The following is a 24,174-nucleotide window of genomic DNA, read 5'->3' as shown; positions in this document are numbered from 1 at the left end:
AGGTTGCCAGTTCAATTCCCAGTCAGGACACACGCCCAGGTTGTGGGCCCAATCCCCAGTGGGGGGCATGCAGGAGGTGACCAGTCGATGTTCTCTCTCATCCATGTTTCTATCTCTCTCTCCCTCTCCCTTCCTCTGTCTCTAAAATCAATAAAAAAAAAAAAAAGGAAATATACTTAATCTGTAGAGAGTATAGAGGCAGGTAACCAGGGCAGATAGCTGTGAATGAGATTGGACAGAGACAATAACTACTTCTTTCTGATTATGATGGAAAATGTTTTAGAGAAATGACCCAGGCAGCAAAGCAGAATTGAGTCTGGATGGGAAAATGAGACTGACCGAGGGGAGATCAAGTGAGGGGCTCTTGGGAACAGTTCAATAGGACATGATGAATGATTTCGCCAGGGTAAGGACAGTGGGAACAAAGAGGGGGTGCAAGGAAAGCCCCCGCCTCTGAGAGTCTGCAGCATTTCTTTGGGACACTCCATGATAGACACATGTCTCAAAATATTGTCTTATCCTCCTAAACTTGTCCTTTGCTTGTCTGTGCTCATGTCCTCACCTGCCCTTTTGTCCACTTTGTATCACAGGAACTACCTTTCCCAGACTCCCTCAATCTCCAGCTTCTTGATGGGTTGGCCAGTGGGAGGGACTGGCAGGAGGAGGTCCAGGAGAGGGAGAGAGGCAAGGGTTTCTCAGTCCCTCTCTAGGTCTGCTTCCAGCTGTGTTCCTGGCAGCAGCTGTGACTCATCCATGAGCTCAGAGCCTGCCAGGCAGTCCCTCCCAACATGGAGCTGCCTCTCCACTATGGTTCTAGATCCTGTCATATGGCTTGGCTTCTGGACTCCGGTAACACCATCTTCTCCCCATCCCTCCAGCCCTGGAGGGAGCAGAGCCTTCTTGCTGATGCTACTTTCCTGGTTGTCTCTTTCCTGTCCCTTGTAGCTATTCAGCCCTCCTGTCCTCTCTCTGACTCTTTGCATTTGATTCCTTTGGATTAAACCCCGAGTGGTTTCTGTTTCCCGGCTGGACCCCCACCTAGAGCAGAAGTTCCAAATGGACAGGACTGTACCTCTCCGTTTTTAGAGCAATTATCATATTCATGGACCATTAGTAAACCCCTGGATGGGATCTGGGGTTAGTGAACCCCGATATTATATAGCTATTGTATACAAGTCATGTTTATGCACGTACATGCTCACACTGGGCTGTGAGAGCCTCCTTATATTGGCAGGTGCAACTATACTGCGGCTTAAAAGTTACCTTCTAAAGCTCTTTGAGATGTGTGACCCATCTGCTCTGCAAATGAGCAAGCTGTTATGTTGACTCTGTGATTCTTTCTTTCAGGAGAAAGTTCAGAAGAAGTGGGCACGTACTTGCCTGTCTGATGTGGAACAGCCTGATACTGGGGTAGACTCACTTGTAGTCTTCTACCCAGTAAGAGAGTCTTCCCCTCAAACGATGTTCGCAGAGCACAGGGATCATCCCTGAGCTTCACCTACTCTGACTATGCATTTAGAAAATAGCTGATATTTGCAAGAAGCTGGCTCAGAAATGCTGCGGTGAAACATACCCAGACTGTTAATTCAGGTGTGTGACCCTCGAACTTCCCTTTGCTGAAACTCATTGCCCTTGCAGCTCTCATTCATGTCTGTCTTTGGACTAAGAGCTCAACAAGAGCAGGACTCAGAAAGGAGGTGGAGACTCCAAAGCACCCCCCCACCACCTCAATCACTGTGTCTGACCTGCTGTAATAAAAGTAACCAGCACTAGTGAGCATTTACAGGACTGGCCAGACTCTGTTCTAATGACCTCATTGAATTCTCACAGGCAGCCTACAGGCATATGGTGTTATTCCCAATTAAAGATGAAGAACGAAGGCATGGCTCAGCCAGTATGGCTCAGTGGTTGAACATAGACCCATGCACCAAGAAGTCGCCGGTTCGATTCCTGGTCAGGGCACATGCCCATCCCCAGTGGGCGGCATGCAGGAGGTGGCCAATCAATGTTCTTTCTCATCGATGTTTCTATCTCTCTCCCTCTCCCCCTCTCTCTAAAAATCAATAAAGAATTATTATTATTATTATTATTATTATTATTATTATTATTTTAAAGAACAAAGGCATAGAGAGGCTGAGGAGCTTGCTCAAGGTTACACAGCTAGGAAGGAGTGGAGCCATGGTCCATGCCCAAGTGGACTTACTGCTCACACACAGCAGATGTGTGGGAAGCACATGATGAAGCCCCCAATGTGTGTGACTCCAACTAAGTAAAGCTAGTTCATATTCTGGTTGTTGGGTTAGTTGCTATGCCTGCTGTTTGGTTTCTAGAATGCTGAGAGACAAATAAGTATATATTAGTACTCTGATGGACAGGTAGGCTTCTCAATAATGGGCAAAAAATATAGTTTTCTTTTGAAAATAGCTTTTTGGCTCTGGTAAAAATGATATGTGTTTATCATAAAAAGTTCAGAAGTACAAAGAAAATTAAAAATCGCCAGAAAACAACAACAAAGAAGAAGACATCAGTCCGGCTGGTGTGGCTCTGGTTGAGCATCAACCCATGCACCAAGAGGTCACTGGTTCGATTCCTGCTCAGGACACATGTCCAGGTTGTGGGCCTGATCCCCAGTGAGGGGCATGCAGGAGGCGGCCAGTTGATGTTCATTCTTATTGATATTTCTATCTCTCTCTCTCTCCTTTCCTCTCTCTAAAATCAATAAAGAAAAAAAAAATTAAAAAAAAAAAAAGAAGTCATCAGGGATAGAACATGAATCAATAAAACTGATTCAAAAATCACCAGAAATCCAATAAACTCGTTATAGCTATTAATTCCATCATTTCAAGCAAGTTCACATACTTGTTACACAGGGACACCTCAGAGATGATGTGGGTTTGCTTCCAGACCACCACAATAGAGTGGGTCGGAATCTTGGGTTTGCTGGTGGAGGGTGTGCCTTCAATTTGTAAAAATACAACACCTGTGAAGCACAGTGACCCAAAGGGCAATGGCTTGAGGCACACCTGCATACATATTTAGCCCTACGTAAATGGGATCAGATTATATGTGCAATTCCAAAACCTGCTTTTAAACAGTTCTTCCCTAATCAATATGTTGTGGAAGCAAAGATCACCATCATTACTCTTTACTTCTGCTTCACATTCCCTTGTATGCATTACTATTATTCATTTCATCAGGCCTTTTTGAAAGACACTGGGGTTGTTTCCCAAAGTCCTATGTTAAAAAAACAAAAACATTACCAAGAACATCCTGTATAATTTTGAAAAATTCACAAGGATCACCCTGGATAACATCAGAAGATGTGATTTCTGGGAAATCACAAGGAACACACACTGATATTTGATACATCTTGGCAAACTGCCCTCCCAAAAGATTGCCTCCATTTCTGCCTCATCGTGACACACATTCATCATGACTGACTTTATAAATCTTTGCTAATCTGATGAGCAAAATAATCCTAGTCATTTAATTTCTGCCTTTTTCTTTATTTTTAACTCTTTAATATATGTTTATTGCATGTCTGTATTTCTTAAAGGATAACATAGAGAAGACTTACTTTCGAAGAAGAGAGTTATTTATGCACAAAGAGGGTCATCTCAGCATTATGATAGCAGTTTGAAAACAAACAACCAAGTGGAGACTCAAAATGCACCAGTTAAGGTATAAAAACATATGTCGGAATATTTTGCAGCCACACAAAAAGAAACATTTTAGATGAATATTTAGTAGCATGGGGAATGATTATACTATCAAATTTGAAGAAATTTCTTCAGGAAAAAATTAAAATGCAAAATAACTTGCAGAATAATTCCAACTCTTAAAATGTGTATGCTTAGAAGAAAGAAGGTGGGGAAAAAGTAGGAAGACTAGAGGAAAATACAAGAGGTTGTTCCTGTTGATTACTTCTGGGAGGTGGAATTTTGGATGATTTAAATTTTCTCCATCATACTTTGCAGACACTGAGTTTTCTAATAGCATGGGCTAACAGTTAACATTTGGTTTACGTGTATATAATCTTCAGTGTTTCTCAGGGCACTCAGGCTCAGATACTTAACATCATTGTCAATGATCCTTTTAGTAAACTAAATGGACATATGCTTTGGTTAATCGTAATAATAAGGAACAGGCTCATTAGTACTGGTACTGTACTAGGGACGAGGTCTCAGCTTTCAAGGAGTGTGCCCCCGGAAGGTGAGAGAAGGCATGTGCAGAACATCTGGAACATGAAAGGAAAGAGCATGTCGACTGACATATGGGAAAACCTCTTAGAGGAGGTAGCATTGCAGCCCAGCCATTAAGCATAAGTTGGAATTTCAGTGTAACGCCATTTTCCCCCTAACTCTCTAAGAAATAAGTGTTTATTGTAGAAAATAGAAAGTGTAGATAATGGTAACAGACATTTGTAAGGTTATTATCATGTGTTGGACACTGCATTAAATCCTGTATATGGAAGAATATCATTTAACACCCCCCTCCCATGGGTGTGATTATTTTGTGCGTTCCAAATGCAAGAAAAGGGAGGATAAAAGAGATTGAGTGAGTACTGGCAGAGGCAAAGCTGGAACCCCAGTCGATATGGTGCCACAGAAGAAAGTAAATGTGCGTTAAGCCCATCGCTTTCCAGTATCCTTTTTTCCCTATGCACAGGGTTTTTCCCAGGGTTCTTTTGCTGCTGACACTCTGCTGAGTGGTCATCGCTCAAGCATTATCAGCATATAGGTGGTAACTGAAAGCATACAAGTGGGTGAGCTCACAGGGAAACAGGCAGAGGAGAAGAGAAAAAGTCCTGGGAACAAACCCTGAGCAATAAAGATGGAGACACCTTCCCAGGTCTGGGCTAGGTGAAGAACAGGCAGCATCGAGGAAAACTTCACAGTGGTAGTCATCTTGGAGCTGAATCTTAGAGGATGAGAAGTTGTCCAGGTGGAGACAAATGCCCTGAGCAAAGGGAACAATATCTGCAGATACCAGGGACAACATGGTGACTTGGAAAACCAGCAAGTGATTTCAGTATAGTTAGAGCACAGAGGTGTCTGTGTGTTCATTCATGGGTGTGCAGGTGTCTGTGTGTCTACGTTAGTGTGAATATATATTCAGGAGGTTAGGGTGATGACAGAGGCTACAGGGGAAGGCAAGGTTCAGATCATTAAAGATCTTATGTATTAGACAAGTTTCCAAAGGGCAGGAGAATATATATATATATATATATATATATATATATATATATATATATAATTTATCCTATTAGTTCAGATTCTCTGGGGGGAAAAAAAAAACAGAAAAAATAATTGGCTCGTGGGTTTATAGAGTCTGAGAAGCCCCAAATCTGCTATTTGCAAGCTAGAGATGCTTAAACTGGGCAATTGTGGCCCATTCAAATTAACACATAAAATTAACCATCACAATCCCTTCTAAAAGGTTTAAAATATTATGGAAAGCGGGGTTGTGAACAGAGTAAAGAGATCAGTGAAGGCCAGCTAATCAATACAAACTTGATTTATCTAGAGGCAATGGGAAACCATTTAATTGATTAATTAATTAATTTTAGAGAAATTACAAGATCAGAACTGTGCTTTCGGAAGATTCTTGGACTGGATGGTTTGGAGAAAGAAGAGGCGGGAGAGAAGGAAACCAGTTGGTAGAATATAATAATTGTCAAAGTGAGAGATGAAATATATATTAGGATGGTAGCTACAGGGTGAGGGTGGTTCACTAATGTGAAGGGAAGGGTGATGGTGGATTTAATTAACAGATACGAGAAACATCGGACAATTTGCTGGGTTATCTATTGTTGAACAATCAACAAACAGTTCAAAAGAATGCCCTTCCTTCATCCACCCACTTAGAACAAATATTTACTGAGGGCTTATGCATGGGGAACCCCTAGTCTAGTGTGCAATCTAGACATGTTATCAGACTAAAACAACCTAGTGTTACAAGGGCCTAGAAATCAACGGTCTCAGAAGGGTTGGGGTAGGGGAGTCAGTCTAAGCACCCAAGCCAGCATTGAAGGATCCAGCTTCCTTTCTACAGGAGGGGGCTTCTAAGCTGAAAGTTATAGCCAGCCAGAGGAAGAGGGTTTCCTACCCCAGGCAGAGAGATGTTAGGTTGGAGCCGGGGATCCCCAGGTGAAGAAGATGTGGCTTCTGGCCTAGTGGGTGTAGACAAACAAGACCATGCCATTCGACAGAAATGCAGCCAAGTCACGCAATATATGTTGCCTCTTTCCTTAGTCAAACAGTAAACTCCCCTCCGTGTAAATTTACCCCTTTTAAGGCTGCGCTGCCCGGAACCATACCCACCAGGAGGGCAAAGTGGGACGTGAGTCTTCCCTCCAGCGCATCCCTAAGCGTTTGAAGGATGGCGCAGGGTCTTCCTGGCTGTTGCAAGGAACCTAGTTAATGTGCCCCGGTGGCAGGAGGCTACTGCCCAGAGATTCGGTCTTCCAGTGGTGTCATCTCTCTGGCCCCGGAGCTTGCCCGCTCTCTTATTTCGCTCCACACTGGGGCAAACTGGGGCTGAAAGAGGGCCGCATTAATTGATTTGGGTACCCGAGGGCGAGGGAGAAAAAACGTGCTTCGTGTAATAGAGAAAAAAGGAAGTGAAATCCGAAACGCAGAGGCGGACAGACCGACCCCAGGCCGACCCTGTATAAACAGCTAAGGGGAGCATACTTTGGTGAGGGGGGGAATCACCTGTCCAACCTTCCCGTTCTGGTACCAAAGATTGGAGTTTGAGGGACAGCAGCAGGGGCTTATGCGTCCCTACGCTCGCACAGGCCCCCCAGTTTCCAGACCGCGGCTCCCCACTTCCTGCAGTCTTGATTACAACCTAGGGGCGTGCGTGAGGGGCGGGGATGCGTGGAGCTGAGGAATTAAAAAAAAAAAAAAAAAAAGCGAGGTAATTAGCATCTTCTGATTCCATTGGCTCTCCTCGGGTCCTGCTTTACATACGCCCGCCCCTCGAGCTGCCCGGGGTTTGCGGGGTTTGGCAGGGTTTGCAGCCGCGGCGGTCGCTGCTGCGCTTCAGTGCCGGGCGGGCGGGCACCGAGAGAACCCTGTGCGGGGATCTGGGAGCCGGGAGCCGGAGCTGGGAGCCAGCTGCTGGCGGAGCTGCTGCTGCGGCGGCGGTACCTGAGTCGATTTCCGTCCTACGAACACTGAGGCCGGCGCCCGGCAGCTTGTGCACCCAGCCGGGCCCAGGAAGAAGAGGGGCAGATACTTTTTATTTTATTTCGGAGGGAAGGGGGTGAGTCCCGGCGTGAGCTTCCCTCCCGGCCTGGCCCGCTCCTCAGTGCGCCCCAGCTCCGGCCCGGGCTCTGGAAGATGACTCCCGGGTCTGCCCTGTGTATTCCGGCGGCGGCGGCTCAGGGAGGCAGTGGAAAGTAGTAACACTTGGTAGTAGCGGCTGGTGGAAAAGTGAGCCGAGTCGGAGCGGACTTGGCTCTCCCCGCGCTCCGGCGCCCGCTGCTTCTCGCCGCTCCTTCCCCTCGGCTCTCCGGCGGCCGCAGCATGAAGTGGCGCAGCGATGGCAAGGAGAGGTAAGAAGCCCGTAGTCCGAACGCTGGAGGATCTGACGCTGGACTCGGGTTATGGTGGCGCGGCGGACTCGGTGCGCTCCTCCAACTTGTCCCTGTGCTGTTCCGACTCGCACCCGGCGTCCCCGTATGGCGGGAGCTGCTGGCCGCCTCTAGCTGACTCCATGCACAGCCGGCACAACAGCTTTGACACCGTCAACACTGCCCTGGTGGAAGACTCCGAAGGGCTGGACTGCGCGGGCCAGCACTGCTCGCGGCTGCTGCCGGACCTCGACGAGGTCCCCTGGACCCTCCAGGAGCTGGAGGTGCTGCTGCTGCGCTCGCGGGATCCCCGGGCAGGCCCGGCGGCCCCCGGCGGCCTGCCCAAAGACGCGCTGGCCAAGCTGTCGATGCTGGTGAGCCGGGCGCTTGTACGCATCGCCAAAGAGGCGCAGCGCCTGAGCCTGCGCTTCGCTAAGTGCACCAAGTACGAGATCCAAAGCGCCATGGAGATCGTGCTGTCCTGGGGCCTGGCGGCACACTGCACCGCGGCCGCGCTGGCCGCGCTGTCCCTCTACAACATGAGCAGTGCCGGCGGCGACCGCCTGGGCCGCGGCAAGTCAGCGCGCTGCGGCCTCACCTTCTCTGTGGGCCGCGTGTACCGCTGGATGGTGGACAGCCGCGTGGCGCTGCGCATCCATGAGCACGCCGCCATCTACCTGACGGCCTGCATGGAGAGCCTCTTCCGGGACATCTACTCTCGGGTCGTGGCCTCCGGGCTGCCCCGGAGTTGCAGCGGCCCCGGCTCGGGCTCCAGCTCCGGCCCAGGCCCTGGCTCGGGCCCCAGCGCGGCCCCCGCGGTGGATAAGGAGCGGGAGGCACCCGGAGGGGGAGCGGCGAGCGGCGGCGCCTGCAGCGCAGCCAGCAGCGCCAGCGGGGGCAGCAGCTGTTGCGCCCCGCCTGCTACCACTGCTACAGCGGCGGCAGCCCCGCCAGCCGCGGCCGCCACCAACCACCACCATCACCACCACCACACGCTCCACGAGGCGCCCAAGTTCACCGTGGAGACGCTGGAGCACACGGTCAACAACGACTCCGAGATCTGGGGGCTCCTGCAGCCCTACCAGCACCTCATCTGCGGGAAAAACGCCAGCGGTAAGTGGCCATAAGAGTGTCACTCAACGTGGCTAACTCTAGTGGCAAGTTTGCCTCGCGCTCCCCTCCCGCGTCGTTCTGGCCACCCGCTGCAGTCCCAAGCTTCTGAGAGGACCCCTGAGCTGGAGGTGGCCGGAAACCCGCCTGTGCTCAGGCTCCTAAGACCCCAAGTCCAAGACCGCGCGGTTCCGCCCCCTTTGCGGGGCTGGGAGGAGGCTGCCTCCTGCATTCTGTGGGAGGGCAGGTTTGCAATCATTTGCGCCTAGCACATACTTCTGCCAGAGCCCTGTTTTTTTATTTTTGACCTTGAAGATGCCAAATTCTCAGGCGCACGAGTGTCTCCCTGGAATTCACGAGGAGTCTCCTTTTTTCCTCGGCGGCCGGGTTTGCGTATTTCCCGGCGCCCTTGGGGACACTGTCAGCGCCGGGGTGGAGAGGCCCCGCGACCGTAAAGGCAGAACGTTTGAGAGCTCGCTAGTCATAGAAAAAGCAGGGGAGTGGTGAGAAGGTGGAGCGGGAGGACGTATTGGTCCCAAGTTTTTCCTGGGCAGTTTTTGAGGGCCAGAGCTTACAGCTGGTGGGTGCTGCGCAGTGGACAACCCCCTCCCCAATTCCGACCTCCCAGCTCTTGCCGCTTTTGATGCCCGGTGGCAGGGAGCTGCAGTTGTTACCACTTGGCTTAAGGAGCATCACCCGGGACCCGGGCAGGATGGGAGTGGGGCGGGGTTCTGGAGGGGACTGTCAGTTTAGGGCGTCGTTTCCAGCAGGTTCTGTCATTCCTCCCGCATCCCCCTGTTTTGGAGGCAGGAGCTGGGTGGGATTGAACCTGTAGTTCTGGTGGCGGAGAGGGGGGCGGGGGGTTCTTGTTTTTGAGAGCTCGAGCTGGCGGTCCTGCCTGTCTGTGAAAGCCGGAGCTAGACACTTCAAAGCTTCAATTTTCCACAGGAAATGGTAGAAGCGTAACTGGAGAGTCTAAAAGCGAAATAAAACTTTGTTTTATATTCAGCGGTTTGGCCGGAGGTTGCGTGGTTGGAGCTGAAATGCAGTCTTTCTGGGCAGATTTCATTCATGTAGCTGCCTGTCCATTTCCCTGGGGCTGAAGGAAAGATGAGGCGGGCTCGGCCGTGCCTCTGGAGGGTACCACATGTATGCATGTGAGTGTGTGCGTGTTTGTAGTCTCTGCATGCGCGTGAGCGTGTGCGCGTATGTTAAGTGTGCCTGTGAGTGCGCGCAGGAGCGAGCGGACGCGCGGGGCTAGAGGTTCCAGTAGAAGCCCTTTGGAAACCTACCCTCCGGCTCTCAGTCCCTTCAGCTGGCTTTGATCATCGCTGGGGGAGGGGAAGGAAGGAGCAAAGCGGGGTGTGTGTGGTGTGGCAGAGCAGCGCGTTGGGGAGGGCGGGGTCGCTACTTCCGCGTCGATCTCCGAGACTCTTTGCAATCTCTTTGCCAGAGCCCCTCCCCCTCTGCTGCCTTTCGAGGGCGCAACCCTTAAAGAGAGGGTATCTTTGAGGCTCCCAGCAGCCCCCTCCACCCATGAGAAATTCCGACCGAGATGGGAACACCTGGGAGAAAGCACTGGTCTTTGTGTGTGCTTCTGTAGAAGGGGTTGGATAACCTGCAAAATCCAGGAGCATGGATTAGACTGGATTGTTCCTTATTTGGAACCCTACCCCCACGAAAAGCGCAAAGGGGCTGAATTTTCTTCCCACTTCATGTGCCCATCGCCCTTGTTCTTAGCTCCCCCATCACAATTGTTCTTTACTTCTTACTGCCCCCCCCCCCCCCGCAAGTCCCTTATCCCCTTCTGGAGCTGGAACCTCATCTTATTTTTCCCCTCAACGTTTCTTTGGCAGGAAAGAGCAATCAGACTCCTTAGAGAACTCCAGTTTGGGAATCTGGGCGCCCAGTTCCACCTCTGTCTGCCATTCTCTTGAAATTATCACTTTGGGTGACTCGCTTTTCCTTCTCTGGGCCTCAGTCTTTACATCTGTAAAATAAAGGTGGAGATCTGTAAGACACCCCAGGTCCTCTTGTAGCTCCATATGTTTGTGTTAGTAGCTTCTATATTTCTTCAAGCTGGTTTTACTTTTATGATCTTTAACATCTTTTAAAGACAGTGTTTGTGTTTATCCTTTTGGGAGTAAGTATAATTTAAGGAAGGAGAAGCCCACAGCATTGGTTTTGGGCAGGGTGAGTGTGTGGTGGTTGGGGTTTGCTGCCATCACAGCGTTTCCCACACCACAGAGCTTAACTCCTGGGTTTCAGGGTCCCTTCAGCCAACTCTTAGTATGAGATATACTCTAATTTCATTGTGATCTCTTCGTCTCTTTTTCTGGGCTTGTTTAAAATGGCAGGTCATCTATGCAGAAGAGTTAAGAAATGAGCGATTAATCTCTTAGGTGTCTGAAATATACACTAAACATCACACCGATTAAACTATTTTGCATGGCAGTCTTTCTGTGATCTGCAAGGCTTAAGAAAAAGCTCATGCCTTGCATTGTCAATTTTTCCCCTTTGACTCAGTAGCCTCACTTATCCATTCATTTGTGAATTCATTTGTTAAGCAATATTAATTGAGCAATTACAAAATGTAAGGATTTAGGAAGTAGTGAGGTACAGAGGCAATAACAACTAACAGGCATCCAACACTACTCTGTACATTGACCCATCTGATCTTCAACATTGCCTTGAAAAGTTACTGCTATTATCGCCATTATACAGAAGAGGAAACTGAGGCACGAGGAACTTTATTTTTTTTTTTTTTTTTTTTGTATGTGCCCCTAGCGGGAACCGAACCCGGGACTCTCTGGTCCGCAGGCCGGTGCTCCAACCGCTGAGCCAAACTGGCCAGGGCTACGAGGAACTTTAGTATCTTGCTTAAGTGTCTTGCTCTTTAGTGACATGAATTCCCTGCCTTCTGGCCACCCTTCCTGCCCTTCATTACATACACGGTTGAAGAGACCCTTCACAGCCTGACATTCTTCCTGTCTCAATGTATACACCTTTTGTTCCTACCATACTGAACTGGGCAGTATAGGATCTTCTGTTTTCACATCCCCCGCCAAGCCTAGGAGAAGGCCTGGTACACAACTGGAACTTATTAGATGCCTGTTGAGTTGAGCAAGCTGTTGTACTATATTATACAATGATGTCCTGAAAGAAGCTATTGAGTTGTGAGTTTCTTGAATCATCTTTTCAAGACTTTTTTTTTCTACCTTGGTTACCCCTTCTTATTGCCATCTCTGTACCTGTCCACCCTTCCAATTTGCTGCCAAGGCCCAAGGAATCATGAAACTAATCACATGGAACTCAACTCAGAAAATGAAAGATAATTGGCTCGCAGTGAGGGCTTGGTTGCTCTCAAAACAGCACAGGTATGGGCTTAGGGTATGAAGTTTGTGGCCCATTGTTTTACTCTTTATAGCTGATTTCTAGTGTTGATTTTTAGCTGTTTTGAAGAGCTGGGGACCCCAGTGGGTGTTGCATTTCTCTGAGCTTTTACAATCTGGCTTGGCTGATTTTGCTACAGCTGAATAAGGGGCCAGCAGATGTGTTTCACAGTGCTGGTGTGTGTGCGGGTCATGCTACCTCAACCCCCTTCTGAGCTGGCCAGCTCCCACTTGTCCTTGAAGACTTGGCTCCAGAGAGATCTTTCTGGCATCTCTGTGAGGCCTTCCTTGATGAAGGCCCTCCCCTGCTCCCCATACCTGGCTGGCCCTTTCACAGTCCTTTCCCCATGCCTTGAGAATCCTGGCCCTGTTGCCCATCACACTGTGGCAAGTGCAAGCTTGTGTCGCATTCATCTTGGTCTCTCCTTCCGTCACTCAGCACAGTACCTAGCACTTTGTAGATACTGACTACTGTCTATTGAATGAATATAACCAGCCTATTACCTCTTTGGGATTTAAAATTTGCCCATCAACATCTGTCATCACCATCTGTAAAGGCTTGTGTGTTTTTAGGTATCTTATCTAACCTCTTCGAGACCCAGTGTCTTCAGTGTAAAATGAAAGTAATAATTATGAGGATTCAATGAGATTATAGATGTAAGGGTATTACAGTCTGGTGCCTGACAGAGGCCAAAATCCAGACACAATCATCACTCTTATTTCTGTCTCATCCAGATTAACTGATCCCAATGTGTTCAGTGTGGACAGAGCCAGCAGGGTGCAGAATTTTAACTGGCTCCCCATTCCCAGTAGTTCCAGCATCAAATAATTCAGTGTTCCCACCTCAGGGATTGACCCCAAGGGCACAGCCCCACTGCCTAGATTACAAAGAGTGTTTTGGTCAAAAAAGTAGCTCATTTTATTTGTTGTCTTTTTTAAAAAGACATTGTTAATGAAGGAGCACCAGGGAACTTTCTGGGGTGTTAGAAATGTCCCTTACATTAATAAGGGTGTGGGTTCAGAGGTATATGCTTTTGTCCAAATGCATTGCCTTGTAAATTTTACATATGTGCATTTCACTGTACTGCAAAATATACTTCAGTAAAAAAAGAAAAAAGACATACAACAAAAGAAGAAGAAGAAAAGCTTTAGGCATCCTTGAATGAACTTTGTTTTAAATGCAGAAAGAATCTGAAGGGAAGACTGGAAGAGGCAGTGTGGAGTAATGAAAGGGAGAGACCTTTACACTAAGAAAGTTCTGGCCTTGAATTTCAGCTCTGCCCGCTTTAAAAAAAGTGACTTCATTGTGCTGAATTTGGTTTTCTCATCTGTACAGAGAGAATTACCTAAAAAAAAAAAAAAAAAAAAAAGACATAAAAAGGAAAGCACACCCTAACCTACCACATAGGGTGATTAAAAGTATTAAATCAGATCAAGTATGTGAACACACCAGCCACATAGTAGGTGCTCGATAATAATGGGATAATAATGGCTTCCTTTAAAAAAAAAAAAAAGATTACTCAGGCTGCTGATAATAATAACACTTTGGGGATTTTGAATAGGCTCTTTCATTTCAGGGATCCCAAATCACTTTATAAACATTAATTAACATGAGCCCTGATCTCTCCAACACTTGCTTGGTGGGGAGGGAGATTTTCAGGTCTTTTGTTTTACTGTTGCCCCATAGATTGTGATTCTGCACTAAATTCTTATTCGGCAGTTTTCCTGTCCCTGGGCTGGTATGCTGTTCTGTGGGGCCTCATCACTGTGATGGACTAAAATGTCACAGAAGAAACCTTGCTTCTTACAGAGAACAGCGAGAGCTGTCTCCTGAGCCAGCGACAGCAGTGTCTGTGCTCACAGAGCACGTTTCTAATTAACTAGCTCAGTGTAAATTAAAACTGGGAATTCGGGTCAGTGGAGGGTTATTTGGTTTTCTATGCAGACTTGCCAGTGCAGTGCTAGGACATTTGCAAGTAGGGTGTTTCCTGGAACATAAAAGAGAAATAACAACCAAATAAAACAATGGAGGACCAACCTGGAGACCTGCAGTCCAGGGTGAGCTTCCCGAAGGCCTCTGAGTAAGAGGAAGGCCTCTAATTTTGGGTCTGTTATTATTTGTGACCTTGAGCTAGGCACCAAACTCACCTATAAAATGGGTCTGATTATCATCTACTGAGAGGTAAATACAAAATAGTAATCGACTTTGGAGTCGGACATAGCACATCTTGAAGTTTCCCTGTCTGTAAAATGGGTATTATAATAATAATAACTACACTTGTAGAGAGCTTATTATGTGCCAGGCACTGTTTTCAGAGCTCTATGGATTATAATCATTATAGTTATGTACATTAAAAGACAACCCCAGAATCTCAGGAGCTTAATACAATAGAAGGTCATTTATTACTGACTTAAGTCAGATTGGCAGAGGGGTAGAATGGGAAGAGGCAGGGGGGTCATTTAGGTAACAAGACTGATGGAGAGTTTGCTTTCTTTATTGCCAACACGTGGCCTTTGGCCTTCCTTGGACATCCATCCAGCCAACAGGTAGAGGAAGAAGAGTGTGGAGAGTCTTAAGAAAGCCATCGTGGCCCTGGCCAGTTTGGCTCAGCGGTTGAGCGTTGGTCTGTGGACCAGAGAGTCCCGGGTTGGGTTCCTGCTAGGGGCACGTACCACACACACACACACAAAAGCATTATGGGCTAAGCCTGCAAGGGACCCTATCACTTGTGCCCGTGTGTCATAGGCCTCCTGGCCACCAAACATCCTTTTTACACACAACACATGTTAGCCTTCCCCACAAAGAAACTCACATCCTGTCCAATCACTGCCCCCAACTTAAAGTTCAAGATCTTTGGGTGAATCTCTGTCCCATCTATTGGATCGAGTGTGGCTCCTCATAGTCCAGGGACCCATGAGTCAAAAGAGACACATTATCTGCCGCTGTACCATATTGGAGGATAACCCATTAGGAAAAGCCAATTGGGGAAGACACGTAGAAGTCACTGGCCCTTCACAGTGATGCCATCTTGCCATGCAGGCACTGTGTGGGTGAAGCACCTGTGCCCTGGAAGTGGGTGAGGTGCCTTGCTTCAGCCCTCTGTGAGGAAGTTCCGGGGTCACTGTTTTCCGTGCTCCTGGCTCTGCCCTGTGGGAGGATTTTCTTTCTCCATTCATCCTTCTTGGCCACACCTGACGTGGGTCTTGAGGAGTGTTGTCTCCCTGAGGCTCTAAATCTCTCGTAACCTAGTTTCTGCCCTTGAACTTTGGAGACCCAAGTTTTAATACTGTAACAGTAAAAGACTAAAAACCCAGGCTTACAATGTGATTCTCACTGCTTCGAATCTTCATCTGTGATGTCTAGTGTGCCAGGAGCCACACCCAGAGTTATTTCCTAGACCTCATTCTGAAGCCTGCATTATTTTTTTCCATTTTTTCCTCTTTATTGATTTGAGAGAGAGAAGAAGTGAGAGGGAGAGAGAGATAGAAACATCGATGAGAGAGAACAGCGATTGGCCGTCTCCTGCATGCCCTCGCCCCTGTTGGGGACTTGGCCCACAACCTGGGCATGTGTCCTGACCGGGAATCGAACCGGCGACCTCTTGGTGCATGGGTCGACGCTCAGCCACTGAGCCATACTATTTCTTTGCTTTCTTAACTCCATGCCTCTCTTTCTCTTTCAACTTAATGGCAGCTACCTTGAGGCCATTAAGTGGGAAGCTTATACCCCTAGTCTGATATTTCACTTACAAGTCTTCTAATCTTGTCTCTGATTGTTTGGGGTCTAGAAATAGTTGTCTTTTTCACCTCTTTATGATTCCTTCCCAATTTTACTTGCAAAGTGGCTAATTCATGCCTGAGTTCCTCTCTTTCCCTAATACCATGCTAAACTCCGCCAGGAACGATCAGCAAACTCTATTACCGCTATTTTTTCAAATCTCTTTCTTCAGAGCTGACAGGATTAGTAGGCATGAGTTCTGCCTTCTAAGTTTTCGCAGATTATACTTTCACCAAAACTTTTACCACTGCATAACCTGGGTCTTCGGTTTTCCAGTCTCTAATATCATAACTGGCTATCTGACTTCTAAGCCCATGCCACTTACTTAAGCACCCGCTTATGGCACCAATTACTCTATTAGGGAAATGCTAGCTGTTATATGGATAAACCCTAACATCTTAGGACAGAACACAATACACGTTGTTTTCTCATTTGTGTTGAGTCCAGTTGATAGCAGGGGAGGGAGGCGCTCTGTCCCGTTTATTGAAAGAAGGGCTTCAACTAGTGTTCCAGGAACCAGACTCCCAGGGTTCGACCACTTGCTAGTTGTGCGCCACCCAGCATTGGGCAAGTTACCTGACCTTTCTGTCACTCAGTCCTCCCCTTTGTTAGATGAAATTGATAATAAAACCTAATTCATTGGGCTTTTGGGAAGTGCCTGACATGTAGAAATTGCTTCATAAATGTTGGCATTGTTGGCTTTTATTATATTCACTATGACCTTTTCTATAGGCACTGTGTTAGATGTTAAGCAACATGGCCCCTGCCTTCATGGAGATTGCAGGCTGCTGATGCACTAAGCTTTTTCATCAAATACTCATACAGATGTAAATTCATAACGGTGACAGTTGTTATAAAGGAGAGATGCATGGGGTTGTCAGAGTCTTTACTGAGGCTCTTGTAGTCTGGAGAAAGGGAAAGCTTCGCTAAAGAAGTGAGGCTTAAGTGAGCTGAAGCATGGCTCATGTGGTTGAAAAGGTAGAAGAGAGTACTTCATGAATGCAGACAGAATATGCAAAGGGCCTGTGGCAGGTTTGGCGCATGATGATTAGGAGTGTGGCCAGTGTGGCCACAATGGAAAAATGAAGTGAAGGGAAATGGGTAGAGTTGGACCAAGTGTCTGCCCGATCAAGGAGTTTATTTTCCCAAGAACACTGGAGAGCCTTTGAAAAGTTTTAAGGAGGGAGATGCTATGATCAGATGTGTGTTCTAAATAGCTCACTGCAGGCTGCCTCGTGGAGAGCAGACAGGAAGAGATGAGTGAACGTGGGAAGGCCAGTTAGGTATTATCACCCTCTTCTTACATCAGGAACATCTGAAGCTGTGAGACATTTAGTAAGTTGCCCAGAGTCACTAAGACAATAAATGGCCGAGTGGGGATTTCAGCTCAAATCTGAGGGACGTCAAATTCCACCTTCCTCCCACCCATGCCACACCTCATCCCTAGGGGGAATTTGGTTCAACTCTCACTTTTTTATTTTTTTATTTTTTTATCCTCACCTGAGGACATTTTTCCGTTTTATTTTGTTCAGGTAGAGTGGGAGGGAGAGAGAGGAACAGAGAGAGAGAGAGAAACATCGATGCGAAAGGAACACATCGAGTGGCTGCCACCCGCACAACCGACCAGGGCCGGGGACAAACTGCAACCGAGGTACGCGCCCTTAGCGGGAACCGAACCCGGGTCTCTCAGGACCACAGGCTGACGCTCTAACCGCTGAGCCAAACCGGCCAGGGCTCAACTCTCACTTTTACAGATGGGGAAAATGAGTCCCAGAGCCAGCCACAGCCTTGCCCGAGGTGGCCAGCAGAGCTGAACCAGCACCCCAGGTTTCTGGATGCCTAGCTCGTCTCCTGTCCACTGAGATGCACTGTCTCCTCCAACAGATCACTCCTGGAGGCAGAGTGGGCCGAGAGGCTGCCTGTCACAGCAGTTCTGGAGATTAATTGACGACTGGCTGTAACATCTCTGGTTTTGCTGTACATTTCACAGTAAGAGAAATACTAGTCTGGAAGCGAGCCGAGGTCCCCATTAGCTTGTGACTGAGCAGATGAAAGTGATTACCGTGAAGATCAGGTGTGCTCCAGGCAGAACCAAGTTAGCAGTTCCCCACTGTGTTTACATCTGAAAGCAAACCAGAGAGGCAGCTTGATACCTTAAAAACGGTGTGGGGCCCTGGCCAGTTTGGCTCAGCGGTTAGAGCGTAGGCCCGCGGACAAGAGAAAACCGGGTTCGGTTCCCGCTAAGGGCATGTGCCTTGGTTGCAGTTTGTCCACGGCCCTGGATGGGGTCATGTGGGTGGCGACCACTCGTTGTGTCTGTCTCACATGGATGTTTCTCTCTCTCTCTTCTCCCTATCTGAAGATACATGCAAAAGTGTCCTCAGGTGAGGATAAAAAACAAAACAAAACAACAAAAAAACGGTGCGGGCCTCAGAAGAGGTTGAGGTTGATTGGACCAGCTGGGCTTTGGGGGTGGCATGTGTCATCGTTCCTTCCTAATCCCAGCTTGCAGTGCCACCCATGGGGTCATGATAAATGTCTGAGAAGCGTGCAGACACAAGTCACCTCTCCTCTCTCCATCATCAGCCTCCTCCTTCAGCCCCTGTGGCCTTTTCTTTGCTGACTGTTGAGGTTTGGGGCCTGGGCTCACTCGGGTGAGCAGAACTAGGTGGTCCCTGCGTTCACGGAGCTTGCAGGCCTGAGGTGGGTGTAGTGCGCTCACAGATAAGCACCCAGATGTGAACTGCACCCGGGGCAGCAGCTGCCTAGGAGAGGGGTCCACGGGCCGCTGGACGAAGCCGCCTCGGACTGTGGGCTGAGGTCCAGCAGCCCTCCCCTGTGCTTCCAGGGCTGGCTGTGGTCAGCACAGGACACCAGACACTCGAGGGATCTGGGATGGGGTTGGGGTTAAGACTCAAGATTCTCCTTCGCGCACTGGAGCCATGTCATCAGGGTGAGGCTGAGGTGGGGACACGAGCCAGGAATCTCATCCCTGAGTCAGTGTCTCTGAATTTTGCACCTGTTCCTCTCTCTTTGGGAGCCCACCCCACCTCTCCTCCTGCTCTCTCTCTTCTGCAGCCGGCATCTTTGGCCCAGATGATGAGTCTCTTGAGGCTTCTTATTCAGATCACCGGGGCAGGCTGGTGTGGAGAGCGGCCAGGTGTGGGGGCCCTGGTCTCTCCTCCCCTCCTGACCTCCTATAGGCCTCCCCACCTGGTTTCCCTGTTCCTGCAGATTCTACTGCTGCTCCAAGTTTTCCTTTTCCCAGCATGAGAGCTGTGGATTAAAGAACAGACCAAGAGCAAGGGTGTGATTTCACAGGCCTCACCATGCAGAACCTCTCTGAGCCTGCCAGTGGGGGGTGGGGGCCGGGGGCAGTGGAGCAGGGGGTGCAGGAAGGTGCCCGAACCCTCCGGTCAGTGGGAAGGCGTCAGCTCACGTCTAGCAGCGTGTACACATGCTGTGTGACCTTGGACAGGCCCCTGGTTGCTCTGAACCTCAGTTTCCTCATATAGGAAAGGGGAATAATGATGATACCAGGTATTCATGGAGTCCCTAGCGTCAAATGAGGCAACACTTTGGAAAACTGTAAATCCCAGCACTCATCAATGGTAACCGCTAACGTTGGCTGAGTGCTGACCACTGTGTTAGGGTTCTCAAGAGAAACGGAGCCCATACGACATATAAATATGTATAAGAGGAGGTTAATGACAGGAACTGGCTCAAGCCGTTATGGAGTCACAGAGTCCCACACTTTGCCGTCAGTGAGCCGAAGAACCAGGAAGCCGGTGGTGCAATTCGGTCTAAGTCCTCAGGCCTGGGAACCAGGGCACTGCTGGTTAAGTCTTGAAATCTGAACGCCCGAGAATCAGAACGTGCTGCCCTTGAGCTTCCCAGTGGCCTATGCAAAAGGAGCAATCGTGAGCAATCAATTCATAGTATGATGGACGGGACAGAAATAAACTAGCTGCTGTAACACTTCTTGCAGTTTGGGCCTGAAAGAAATTTCTCAGCAGGAGACTAGAAGCAGCTATTAACTTGCACTTCACAGCCTCACTGGTCAGCCCATGGTTGTGCAGAAAGAACCGGGGGAGCCTCCTTTTGATTTGCAAAGTGTCCCTCTCTCCCCTCCTTGCTGGCTGCAGCCCTCCCTCCTTCCTTCTGGAGTACCCAGTTGCTGTGACATGTATGTAAACCGAAGGCAGGGCGGGGGCAGCATAGCAGGGTCCCTCCTGTGTCCTGGAGAAGGGCTTGGGGTGAGAAGCTGGCCTGGAAGCTTATGTCTCTGACAGATGGTCCCTGGAGACAGGATATGAGTTCATTTAAGTGAAAGTATATAAATGCTTCTCTAGGGGGAAAAAAAAGCAGCCTATGCACTGTACCTGAGCAAAGATGGTCACCAGCAAGCCAGGGTGTGAGTTTAGGAAGGCAAGAAAGAGCTGGGTGGGACCTGGGCTTAGGAGAGATTGGCAGCAGTGTGATCAGATAAGACAGTGCTTGAGGGTTTAAGGAAAAGGAGGGCATGAGATCATTCTAGAACATGCTATGTAATCTCAGGCAAGTGATTGGACCTCTCTGGACTTATTTTGTCATCTGAAATCATTCAAAGGAATCATCAGATGTGAAAGTGATCTGTAAGCTGCAAATCATCGTTTGTTTATTTATTCATTCAACAGATATTTATTAAGAGCCTACTATGTAGGAGGCATAATTCTGGGCACTTAGCATACATGAGTGTACAGACAAAATTTCTTGCAGTGATAGAACTTGCATTCTAGTGGGGGAGACCCTAAACAAGATACATAATGTAAGTAAACAGTGTGGGATGTTAGACAGTGATACCTGCATTGAAAAAATAAATCAGAGTGAGGGGGGCCAGGAGGACTAGGGATGGTGGGTTGTAATTATAAATAATATGGTCAGGGATGTCTCACCGAGAAGGTGACATTGGCACAGAGGGGTGAAGGAGGTGTGAGGGATTTAACCATCTGAACATCTGGAGGAAGAATGTATCAGACAAGAGGGAACAGCCAGTGCAAAGGCCCTGAGGCAGGAGTAACAAAGATGCCATTATGGTGGAGATGAGTGAGTGAGCCAAGAGGGAGTGACAGGTGAAAGCAGAGCGTCCCAAGAAACCTAGTTGGGTAGGTCCTCATAGGCTATTGCAGACTTTGGCTTTTATTCTTAGTGAACTGGGAAACTATTACAGGATTTTGAGTAAGGATGGGCAGGTCTGGCTTAGGATTTAAAAGGACTGCTTTGGCTGCTAGTTGAAAATAGGCTCTGCAGGATCACAGGTGAAGTCGGGAAGACCAGTGTGTGTGGGCTCTTACAGTAATCCAGGCAGGAGATGACGGTAGCCTAGACCAGGGTGGTAGCAGTGAGCTGGGCGACGAAGTGGTCGGGTTCGGGCCATCAGGAAGGGAAGAAGCGACAAGATGTTGCTGATGCACTGCAGTGAGAGGGGTTGGGAGGTCAAGGGTGACTCCAGGGTTGTGGTCTGAACTGGAAGGATGGAGTGGCCATGAACTGAGCTGTGACCGAGGCAAGGACAGGTTTGAAGAAGGAGGCGAGATCACAGGTCCGGTTGGGGACGTGCTCGGTTTGAGGTGCCTTTCAGACGTCCAGGAGGAGCTGTCCGCTGGGTGCTGGGTTGTCATGGCTGACGTGCAGGGTGCTGGAGGGATACATTTGGGAGTTGGGAGCATACAGATGCTTTTGAAAGCCGTGAGATAAGACAATGTCACCTAGGGAGTGAGGGTAGAAGAGACTAGAGGACCGAGGACTGAGCCCTTCCTTGGGTCAGGCAGAAAAGGAGGAGCCAGCAAAGGAGACTGAGGGAGCAGCCGGTAACAGGGAGAACCAGACATATGCTAAAAGCCAACAGAAGGAAGTACCTGGGAGGAGAAAGTGGTCAGTTGTGTTGTGTGGCACATGAGGCGGTTACTACACTTCTCCCTGGGCTGTGGGGGTATTTCTGCCTGCAATTCCTGGGGACGGTTTCGGGCCCAGTTAACAAGCAGCATCCATGTGCTTAATGGGGACCACACTGACCAGAATGAACCAGGAGGGGTGTTTTCTCAAGGGAATGGAAGCAAAACGGCCTCAGTATGTTACCTATAAACTGGGGAAATTAAGCCAAATTGGGGGCTTCAAGCTGCGCTCTCATGAGTTTTAGGGTTCTATAAAGGGCCTGTGGGACCCTGCGGAGGTCAGGTGTGGAGGCTTCCCAGCCCCACACGGCACACACGTCACCATAGTTGCTACCCTTCCATCTGTTTTATATATATTAAACTTTTGCATGAGATGCATATGAGAAAAGGATTCCATTTCCAGATAGAGTTTGAAAAGCACTGGCCAGTCCAGAAAGATGTTCTGGCTCAGACCTCCTGGGAGGCACGGGTGACCCAGGGAGCATGAGACAGACCCAGAGAACGTGTCCTGCTGAGGCTCAGAGAAGCACCCAGTGAGGTGGGGCGGGAGGGGAGAGGAGAGATCGGTAAGTGCTGTGCTGGGAACCTTGTTGAACTCCAGGACCCAAAAGTGATGGAAGAGAGAGGGAAAGGACTAAGGAGAACCAATATTCCCAATAAACAGAACTGGCAGAATGCAGGGTCCAACTGGACGGTTCGAAGTCGAAGATGGCGCCCCCCCCCCCCCCCGATGATTGGCAGTTCTGCTTTGTTCCCTGAGGCACGGCTCTTCTTTCTACCCCCCTTCAGCACAGCATCCTCACCTCCCAGGAGGCATTTCTGACACAGGGGGGCGGAGATGTAACCATCAAAGCATCTCCGAACCAAAAATAACCCTGTCCAGCCAGATGCTTCCCAACCCCCCATGCTCAAGGGCTTGCCTTCATTCTGCAAAGTTGACCTGTGGCTCTCAAAGGTCAGGGTTTCAAAACTGGCTTGCCTCTGTAGTAAAGAAATATGTTTATTTCTCCCAAAGAAGTGTGGTGGTTAAACCACTTTTACATAAACAGAAAGGATAGGTCCTGACTTCCTAAACCCTGATGGAGAAGATGGTGACTGCATACTGAGACTCGCGTTGTGTAGATGATTTCCTCACTAAGAGTTCTGACCTGGTTAATGTTATGGAACGTGTCATACATGGTATATCGCGCTATATAACCAAGGGCCTAAGGCAGTGGTTCTCAACCTTCCTAATGCCGCGACCCTTTCATACAGTTCCTCATGTTGTGGTGACCCCCAACCGTAAAATTATTTTCATTGCTACTTCATAACTGTAATTTTGCTGCTGCTATGTCTTAGGCGACCCCTGTGAAAGGGTTGTTTGACCCGCAAAGGGGTCGTAACCCACAGGTTGAGAACCACTGGCTAAGGTCAGGCAGCCTGGGTTCACATCCCAGTGCCATCCCTGACTGTGCCCCCTTGGGCAAGTGCTTCTCTCTCAGCCTCAGTTTCCTCGCCTGGAAGAGTGCCCACGAAATGCCCAGTGTATATAAGCACTTAGTGTGGCAGCTATTATTGGGGTTCTCCTTCTCCAGTCATCTGAAACCCCTAGGAGACGCACTGCTCAGGTTATGCCGACTAGTCCACCCACCTGTTCGTCTTTACGGGTCCAACTGCTTCTTACTCACCTGTGTGTCTCTAGTACCCCTCTGGCCCCTAGTTGGGAGTTAAATGTCCTTGTTCAGTGGCTGCATGCAGCCATAGACTGTATACTCCCTGCGAGCAGGGACATTTGTCTGTTTAAGTCACCACTGTCACCCCAGCACTTAGAACAGGCCTGCACGGGGTGGGCCCCGCGTGAACATTTGTGGTCTGTGAAATGAAGCAGGAATCAGTGGCACTGGACTGACGGGCACATCAAGAGCCCGGCGCTAACTATTGGCTAACTGGCTGGGAGTCTTCCTCTGTACTTCGGAATTCTCAGCCCTGGAAATCTCTCCTTTTCAAAGCCTGGTTCTCTTTGAAGAACAGAAGAGGAAGGACTGCTCGTGATTCCTTTATACGCACTGTCCTCCTCTGAGACGGGGCCCTGCTCTGATTCAAGCCTGGAAGTTGTGTCTGCGTAGACTCGGAGCCCAGAGCTGGAAGGAGCCTGCGCTGCCCCTGGCGCCGCCCCGCCGCCCTCAGCCGCGGTGCCAGGCAGATTTTGCAAATTAGACACAGAGAACCAGGAGGATTGATGTGGGGGCCGCACAGCTGCCAGCAGGTGAGTAGCGAGGAGCTTTAAACGTGGGGAGTCCTCACTCCACGGCTGGGCCTGGATCCCAGCTCCCTGGATCCCCAGGGTGTGTCTACAATGCCACGCTGTCCCTGGAAAAAAGAAAAAAAGCTTTGTTCTCTTTC

General features: G+C 49.0%; 1 protein-coding gene across 2 annotated transcripts in view; it reads left to right on the top strand.

The window, feature by feature from the left end:
- The first annotated feature begins 7,018 nt into the window (after positions 1-7,018).
- The window catches only part of BTBD11 (BTB domain containing 11), a 278,882-nt gene continuing 261,726 nt past the window's right edge, over positions 7,019-24,174 (top strand). For both annotated transcript variants that reach the window (XM_036251811.1, XM_036251810.1), the window contains exon 1: positions 7,019-8,692. In XM_036251811.1, coding sequence (XP_036107704.1) covers positions 7,549-8,692 — 1,144 coding nt within the window. In that variant the 5' untranslated portion in view covers positions 7,019-7,548. The remainder of the gene's footprint in view (positions 8,693-24,174) is intronic.

Source organism: Molossus molossus, unplaced genomic scaffold (genome assembly GCF_014108415.1).
Source record: "Molossus molossus isolate mMolMol1 unplaced genomic scaffold, mMolMol1.p scaffold_m16_p_10, whole genome shotgun sequence".
NCBI classification, from domain to species: domain Eukaryota; kingdom Metazoa; phylum Chordata; class Mammalia; order Chiroptera; family Molossidae; genus Molossus; species Molossus molossus.
Note: the sequence above shows the minus strand (reverse complement) of the source record. Positions and strands in the feature narration are given on the sequence as shown.